Source organism: Alexandromys fortis, unplaced genomic scaffold (genome assembly GCF_014885135.2).
Source record: "Alexandromys fortis isolate MF-2015 unplaced genomic scaffold, M_Fortis_MF-2015_v1.1 scaffold_44, whole genome shotgun sequence".
Classification (NCBI taxonomy): Eukaryota; Metazoa; Chordata; class Mammalia; order Rodentia; family Cricetidae; genus Alexandromys; species Alexandromys fortis.
In genome coordinates this window covers 8,809,190-8,818,245 of record NW_026067921.1, presented here as the reverse complement: position 1 = coordinate 8,818,245, position 9,056 = coordinate 8,809,190, and the positions used below count along the sequence as shown (strand labels likewise).

Below are 9,056 nucleotides of genomic sequence, written 5' to 3'. Positions count from 1 at the left end.
AAAAAAAAGAAGTAAAAAATAGTGGGAGACAATGGACTGAAGCCTGTATCTTTACTAATCAGGATGATTCTGTTAGTTATTTGGATTTTCAAGCAGCTTCATCAACAGTTGTTCTGTGATAGAAGGTTGAACTCAGTGCTCCTGATAGTCACCGTCATCACTGCCGAAAGTCTTTGTGAGCGTGTGGGGGAGGACGAGCACTAGAGAATGTGTAGCTCGCCAGGCTTCTCAGAATGTCACACCCCTTGTCAGTGCACGCTTAGGGCTGACACCACTGACTCCAGAGAGCCAGCTCCTCCTCAGGGCATTTCACAAATGTCACAGTTAGAAATCCCAGAGGCGATCTGTCAGGTGACAGGTGCTTGGACCTTTAAGGGGTTTGTTGGTTTTGTCTTACTCTCTTACCAGTGTTGCTTTTCTTTCTGGCCACAAGAATGCTTCATGCTCTCTGTAGAGATACAAAAGGAGGTAGACAGCACCCAGCACTGAGAGGCAGGCATGCTTCTCTCCTCATTCCAGCTTCTTCTTTTCACTCTTTCTAAAACTGCTCAAAAAAATGTTTATTTTAAAAATCTGATGTCATGGAAATTAAGATTACAGCTATTTACTTGTACATATATATTTTTTTTCTTCCAAGATCCACGCATACAACCTTGAAACAAATGCATGGGAGGAGATTGCAACAAAACCTCATGAAAAAATAGGTAATTAAAAGTATTGATTCATGTTTTTAGCTAATGTATTTTATACTTGTTTTGGGGGGGAGGTAAAGATAATTTTCTTAAGTGATATAGCACATAAAATAGTTATAAAAATGGTGTTAGAAGTTATTATTCTTCAGCTCTCAGTTGTTATTCTCCCTTAGCAACTGAGCAGAGAATTTTTAACATGGATAACTGAGTTATGTGGCACAAGTGGAAAAAAAAAACACACGAGAAATGAGAAATGGAGCTTAGGGGCTGGAGAGATGCTCAGTGTTTAAGAGCTCACACTGCTCTTCCAGAAGACCTGAGTTCTGTTTCCAACATCAGGAATTCACAACCTCCTTTAACTCCAGCTCGCATTGTGAGTTTCTCTGTGGATCTTTGAGGCACACATATGTGATATATACACATACTCATACAAGAATGATAAAAAGAATAGATCATCGGAACCGCACACCTGCCCGTCTGAGTCATTGTCATGTCCCTTCTCCTTTCTGACTTTCTCTGACTTCTCATCAGGAAGGGTTGGAGGGCTAGCTGTTGTTCTCTTGAATAATGGAATTCCTGTATTTATGTGTTCGACAGGTTTTCCTGCAGCCCGAAGATGTCACAGTTGTGTTCAAATAAAAAATGGTATGGAGTCTAAATAAAATTTTGATTCATTTCTGTAGTCTTACCTGCTGAGAATGACTGATTTCCTGGTTAGCTCCTCTAAAGGGGTGCATAATTTTGGACCACACTGATTTCTTTTCTTTTCTTTTCTTTTTTTTTTTTTTTGTTTTTTTGAGACAGGGTTTCTCTGTGGCTTTGGAGCCTGTCCTGGAACTAGCTCTGTAGACCAGGCTGGTCTCGAACTCACAGAGATCCGCCTGCTTCTGCCTCCCGAATGCTGGGATTAAAGGCGTGCGCCACCACGCCCGGCTGATTTCTTGTAATTTAAACTTATAGGGAACTCTAGAGAGTGTGTCTCTTGGTAGTTTTCAAAATGTAAACTAGTTCTGTGTCTGGGCTCTCTCTGTTAAAAGAACTCTGAAGTAGATGGTAAATAAGCTTTTGTTGTACCACTGGCTCTTTCAGTGTGATTTATGGTTCTAGCACTGTGAGTAAGACCTCAGTGCACATTGGGCTAAGATTGTAATAACTTCTCCAGACTATTATAGCATAAAGTTTATTCTGTTCTCTATCTGATGTGAACTCAGAGTTCATTCCTTGGTCCTCCTATAGCAAAGTCCTTGTATGATTTCAGAAAGTAGCAGCTACTTTAAGCATGGCAACAACTCTTGTTTGGCAAATATTCCTGGCTTTTAATGTACAGGACATTTTATAGTTTTTATAGTTGATGTCCCTCCTTGAGCACCCTTACTCCCCCCACCTCTGGGAAGGGGTGTATGCAGAAACTGATAGCCTGTATCCTTTTGCATCCCAGTTCAGATTTAAGTAGTACTTACCTGCCATTTTATGTATATGCAGGGACTTGTTAAAAATTAGGCTTCTGCTTTTTGGGTAAGATTTATAGGTAGTGACACTGTTCTGCTTTGCCTCTGAGAATGAAGCTGTGCTTTAACGTTTCTCTTGACTCCTAGCCAAAAAAGTTTCTGACATATTTTATAGTTTAATTAAGTATTGGCCTAAACTTGGCCCAGACTTGAATTAGCCATTTATTCATTTGCTTCCTGGGAGCCATGCATCATGCAGTTGGAACTTTTGGGCCTTTAAAAGGTGACATGGCCCTCGCTACAAGTAGATCAATAGTTAAAACTGACCCACCCAGAGCTATGCAGATCAAATGAGCGTTTTTGTGTGGCCCCAGATTGCATATTGCAGTGAGCATTCCTCCAAAGTGAGATTTCTATGGGGAGGATATTTGTTGCTAGGAATTTTAAAAAAGCATATGTTTTCCAAGATATTATTAAAAAGAAGAGTTTGAAAACCTGGGTTGTAGCTGTGTTTTATTTTTGATTAGTGTTTCTTGCCTAGTGGGAGTTTTAGCTTCTCTAGGAAATGGGGATGCAGTAGCTAGCCTGCCCCTCCCAGGGCATCCTCCTGGTGCTGCATAGCCACTCTCCTTCAGAGTGTGAACTTTCTCCAGAACTCAGTTTATTTCCAGCCTCTGTTCATTCACTTTCTGTGCCTGGAACCTAGAAATATTTAAATTTGAGAACGCTGACGTGAGCCTCCTAGAGGCTGGCATCCTTAGTCCCATTTCTGTTGAGGAATGCCCACCTGTCAGCTAAGCAGATGTTCTCCCGTCAGACATGCTGTAGCTGTAGTTCATTTCCTTTGTGTGCTATTGCCTTTCTCCTTTCTCCACAGATGTTTTCATTTGTGGGGGCTATAACGGGGAAGTGATCCTGGGAGACATCTGGAAGCTGAATCTGCAGACTTTTCAGTGGGTGAAGCTCCCTGCTACCATGCCAGAGCCTGTTTACTTCCACTGTGCAGCTGTCACACCCGTGAGTTTTGTTTTCAGTTATTCGTACATGATAGATGGCAAGGAGTACTAGCAAGTAGAAAAGACGCTGATACTTACAAACTTTAGGCTAAGAAAAGGAGAGAAAAATACTCTCACAAGCAAATTTAAAAGAGCACTGAAATGTACAGGAAATTTAGTATGTGGTATTTGAGGTCCTGACTGTCAATTCTTAGGTGTTTCCTAAGAAGGCAGAATAATGTGACTTTTTAGTACCATATTATTGACGATACTGTAAGAACCTTTATTTTCATCTTTGTATTACCAGAATTTGATAGTCTGGATGCTCAAATAATCTAAATTTAATTGTTAATAAAAAGTTGTTTGTAGTTTAAATTAACACACACACACACACACACACACACACACACACACACACAAAGCCAGGGAGTGATGGCGCATGCTTTTAATCCCAGCACTCAGAGGCAGGCGAATTTATGTGAGTTTGAGGCTAGCCTGATCTACAAAACGAGTTTCAGTACAGTTAGGGCTGCACAGAGAAACCCTGTCTCAAAAAAGAAAAGAAAAGAAAACCAAAACACAATATAAACGAATTAAAAAAAACAAAACAAAACCATAGAACTGGGTGTGGTAATTCCACCATGCAGGAAATAGATCATTTGAGCTTAAAGAGTTTGATTCCAACTATTTTCTTCAACAGCCACTCACTACAGAAGCACTTCTGCTTGGGGTCAGATCAGTGAGAGAGTCTGTGTCTGTGATGCTGGCTGTTGAACCCAGGGACTGGCAGTTACACAAGTGCTGTACCTGATTGCACGTCTAGCCGAGGGATTGTGTTGTTTCATCTTACCTTAATTCAGTGTGTGCTGCTCCCTCACTTTGCTGAGATCTCCACCTTGGTAGCTCTTTCTCTTCTAACTGCCGTTTGTTCATAGGCTGGTTGCATGTACATTCACGGAGGAGTTGTGAACATCCATGAAAACAAACGGACTGGGTCACTGTTTAAGATCTGGCTGGTGGTACCCAGCCTGCTGGAACTGGCGTGGGAGAAGCTGCTCGCGGCCTTCCCCAACCTAGCAAACCTCTCCCGAACACAGCTTCTGCACCTTGGACTAACACAGGAACTCATCGAGCGCTTGAAATGAGGATTTCCGGCCTGTTCATTGATACTGGAAATGTTAATTTAAAGAGACTCCTTTATTTATGGGCAGTGTAGAGTGTGCTACAGAGAGGATTGGTTACCCTGATCAAGGCCTTATTCAGAAAATACGTCAGATGCCTTTCTGTGAATGGGTTTAAGTTAATGGACATCTCACTCTCCTGTGCTTTCTTCTTTGCTCCCCTCCCTCCTGCCCCAGTATGCACCCCATACATGCATCCCTCTTTCTTGATGGAGCCGAGGGAATATCTAAAGTACCTTAATGAGGTTAGGAATCAAGAAAGAGAAATTGTTTTTTGTTGCTGTTTTTTTTTCAATTTTATTTTATTTTAAAGAAATTCTAAACATATTGACCATGTCAGCTAATACCACAGATTAAAGCATTATCATCAACAAACACCAAGTTTAAAAAGCCAGCAACCAACAGTGGTCTGGGAGATAGAACAAGAAGACTGACCTGGAACATCTTGCAGGTTGTTCTTATATTTGGATGTTGAATTAGTGTTTCTGAGATGTGTCTGAGTGGCTGGACTCAGGCAGCAGTGGTTGATGACTTGGCACAAAGATATCTAACCTTGACGAAAGGAGACAGTTCAGCAGTATTTGATTAGTGAGCCCCTCAACCTTGTGATAGCCCAGTGGTTAGCAGCGGCCTGCTGAGATTCAGTGCTGCCTGTCACTGTCGTGTTTTGTTGTTGTCTTTCAAGTTAAATGTATGGCGTCACGTTCTTTCCAGGCAGTTTTGAACTTCCCCTGCGCTTATTAATGGCTTTAAATATGTCTTTAGCCCCTTCCTGGGGAATTGTAGATTCTAAGTGCGTGGTGTAGATGTCAAAGGACAGTAGAGTAGAGCATAGCACCCGCACCCTTGAGACTTTTAGCTTAGCTTCTGCTTGGTGCGATGGGCTTTGACTATCATAGCAGCTGTTTCCTTTTCAGAGCGCGTTTCTTTGTGGTCTCTGGACCTTATTCCTGCATTTTCTCAGGCAGTTGGTTCTGGATTCCCTCCTGAGCTTGGTGCCTCTTTTGCTGTCTGCTTCAGTATACAGGATGCCGTAATTGCCTAGTAACTGGATAAAAGGTCTTAAGGAAGAGGCACAGCTTACCCTTCCTCGAGAAGCAAGTGCCATTGAAAACCATCAGGAGGAAGGAGTGAGACAGGGTCGTTTGCTTTGTGTGTGTCTAAGAGGTTTTAGTTCTGGTCTGTTTTGTTTTCTTAAATCTAAGAAGAAAGGAGACTTAAGTTTTACTCATTTCATCCTCAGACTGCTAGAAGAGTTGAGGGAGTCACTTGTGTGTAAGCCTGTGGGTACCACAGGTGTAGGCAATGCTGGAGGCCTGCCCTCCTGCAGGCCCCTTAAGGAGGAGATACCTGCAGGAGATTTTGAACACATTTTTCCTTTAAGTGCCTCTTTTTCACCTAGCTTTAACATTATTCTTTTTCTTTTTGCCCAGAAGAGATCTCTGTAGTTTGTGTGGATTTAAAATCACCTTTGAGTTAGAATTAAAAAGTTCTGCCCAGTGTGCAGTTCTAGGGTAGGTCTTTTGACTTCTCCTTGCAGCAGGCCTTAGGCTCCATCCGTGTGGGTTGTTATTGGAGCCTTTGCCCACCATCTGTAGAAGCACTTCTCTGTGAGTAAGGAAATGGAGCTGCTCTTCTAGGGTTCCCATCCCCCAACCTCGCCATTCCCTGTTGGTGTGGCTTTGGCTTCTTAACCACCAGAGGAGCCCTCTCCAGAGGAAGTCAGCCTGAGCCACTTTGTGAGTTCGAAACTGTGTGACTCCAGGCCAGATCTCTGAACCATGGCAGAACTACATCCCAAGCTAGGAGTGTTCAGCCTCTGTGCTTTGACTCCCATGGTCTTTGGAATACAAGAGGGCCTCTGGTTCTGTTAGACCAGAAAGTTGTAAAGAGGGTCCCATTTGCTGGCATCCTTTGTAAGCCGTTTGTAGGCAGTCTTCTTAGAGGTAGATGTTAGAGGCCTGACATGAACGACCGTGTGTATCTTCTAGGTACACGTCTGGTCTAGAGTGTCTGGGAATAGAACACTAGGGAAAGTGCGGCGCAGCCGGGAGTGCTGGAAGCTGCTCATGCGCACATGTTCTGGATGCCAAACTGTAGGTAAGGACTGGGTGTCCTCTGACGGTCACCAGCATTTTAGTTTCTCTATAACCAGCACTTACTTGGATTCCCAACAGCATCACCTGGGTGGGAAAGGTAACGATGCCTGCTGCTCCTCTGCCTCTTTTGAGGTATGCCCCGCCATCTTCCTGCAGACCCGGAAACAGAAGTGCAATATGTAGAAACACGGTCTGCACGGATTGTGTAGATGCGATGACTCTAAAGTAGCTACACTTTCTGTACCTGTCCTGGGCACGTCAGTTTATTCCTTTAGAGTAAAATGATACCAAGGATTTTCAGTGTGATCATAAGCCAACTTCTTGGTAAAGCTGGATTTTTTCCAAGTCCATGCTTTCTTATTCTAGTTGATAAACAAATTCCTGTTCCTTGGTTTATAAGAGCTGAGGTTTCCCATTCCTGTTTGTACTCCCTCCTATTTGCACGTCTTGCCCAGGAATGAGGAAGTTCACTTGAGAGGGTTGCCCAAGTGAAGAATTAAAGCCTAACACTAGTCCAGTTCTCCTACATATACACTAATTTATCTGAGAATGTAATACCTTATTAAATGATGCTTCCATCACTATAAGGTATTTTCCACTTCACAGAAAAACTGCAAACCAGTATGTAATAGATTAAACTTTCCCTGCTTTTCAGGGCAGACAAACCCTTTCCACTGGTAGGAGTCTAATGACTTGATATAAAAGCTTGCTTAATAGCATTCATGTCTAGCACAGAGCTAGATTTAAAAACTATATATATATAATGGAAATATTAACATTTCTAGATTAAAAAGTATGATGGTGACCTTTGGTTACCCACAGTAGCAGGAAGAAAGCACAGACAGTGAAACCCATGGATAATCAGTGTTTCAACTTTCCTGTTAACAATTTTTTTTTTTCGAGACAGGGTTTCTCTGTACCTTTGGAACCTATCCTGGAACTCGCTCTGTAGACCAGGCTGATTTTGAACTCTGCCTCCTGGGTGCTGGAATTAAAGGCATGTGCCACCACTGCCCAGCTAAACAATTTATTTACTTACATATCTTTCCCCTTCCTGTTCCTCTCCCACAGACATCTCCTTTTCAAGGGACTAGTAGTTAGGAAAGGAAAAGTTGAGAGGGGCTAGCAGCCAGCCACCACACCAGTGGTCCCATCAGCTTTAGAGGTGTTGTCGCAGTGGTCACCTGAGGTGAGATGGTGCCCTTGAGCAAGGTCTGCTGCTGAGTTCTCTACTGCCTCCTCACCAGAGAACTCTTCAATCCTGTGGGAAGAAAAGGCTGCGTCTCACAGAAACAGGAAACCCCATCATTTGAACACATCTCTTTAACTTGACAAAGTTTGCTTTTCCGTTTCTTCCTTTGGAGTCACCTTCTCCAGTCTGATAGCCTGGTGTGCAGGAAGGGCGCACTGTCCTCTTGGACTGTGTTGGGTTTTGTCTCTTCTAGAACCAGCCTGGTTTTCTGTGGTCTTTGGGATGCTTACAGTGGCCCTCCCACCGACACTCTGATGTAGCACAGAAATCCATTTTCCCTTCTTTTCTTTCTTGTGTTCTGGTATTGGCTTCAGGGGGAATGAGGGTTTATTGTCATAGCCCTGCATTTCAAGAAGTGGTTGCCATAGGTGTAAATTCCACTGGTTCCCAGGTCCCTTAGAACTCTGGAAGCATTGGCAAGGCCCAAAGCAGGCTCGGTGGGGTTTTGGAACCTCCATGTGTAGTCACCCTTCAAACTTGGTGAGATTTAGAAGAAAAATCTCCCCCTGCCTAGTGTCATAAACAGAAGTCTGAACTGTGCTTCAAAGGTAGTGCCGTCTTCTTGGTGTGCTTCCCACGTTGTTAATTTGTTTAAACTTTTGAGAAGTTTTTTAAAGGCCCCACTTAGTCTGCACAGGCTGAGTCGGAGAGAAGGCCAATTTCACTACGTAGTAGTAGTCACTGTCGTGCCAGTTACACGTCAGGAATAGACAGAGGCAGCGGAAAGCACGCTGACCGTGCAGAGGGCTCAGGGAGACTGCAGGCATCTCCCTGGACAGGCTGGAGAGAGGACGGCCTTCCGTTGCAGCTGCTCTGAGGCTGGGCCAGGCTTGGCTCTTCATGCAGGCTGCGAGGCCATACACAGTGCTTGCCTTATTTTAAAGCTATTTGCCACAGTCCTGTTAATAGTGTGGATGTCCTTTTGCAGTCTGGTGTGCATGCCATGTGATCAGGACAGCTTTTCCACCTCCCCTGGTTTCCTACAAGCAAGTAAATCTCCCCTGAAATGTCCAGTCTGTACTTATGTACCTTGTCAGTGTTTGCTGTCGGTTTTCTAAAACAATCTGATCAATAAATCTCTAAACATATGTGGTCCAAGTCGCCATGGATTGTCTGTAGTAATTTGTGCACGTGGGAACTCCCCTGTTGATATACACAGCGGTCCCCATCAGAGTCAGCTTTGCTCTGTCACATCTGTGCGCCTCCACTGCCACCCCACCTGTGATAGGTTCTGTCTGCTCCCTTTCCAGATCTCCTGCACCCACGGGAACCCTCTCAGTAGAGCTCGCTCTGTGCAAGGGAGCACCTGTGGGGCAAGCCCCTCCCCGTGCCCTTTCCTAGACCCCACAGCTGAGCATATACTGCCGAGCAGGTTTGTGGTGTCGAGGC

At 43.9% G+C, this 9,056-nt stretch overlaps 1 protein-coding gene across 1 annotated transcript in view; it reads left to right on the top strand.

Annotated features, from left to right (window-relative positions):
* Klhdc10 (kelch domain containing 10) overlaps positions 1-8,755 on the top strand; it is a 54,891-nt gene extending 46,136 nt beyond the window's left edge. The window contains exons 6-9 of the mRNA XM_050141750.1: positions 601-704; positions 1,290-1,337; positions 3,018-3,157; positions 4,071-8,755. Of these exons, the coding sequence (XP_049997707.1) occupies positions 601-704; positions 1,290-1,337; positions 3,018-3,157; positions 4,071-4,280 (502 nt within the window). The 3' untranslated portion in view covers positions 4,281-8,755. The remainder of the gene's footprint in view (positions 1-600; positions 705-1,289; positions 1,338-3,017; positions 3,158-4,070) is intronic.
* The last annotated feature ends 301 nt before the right edge of the window (positions 8,756-9,056 follow it).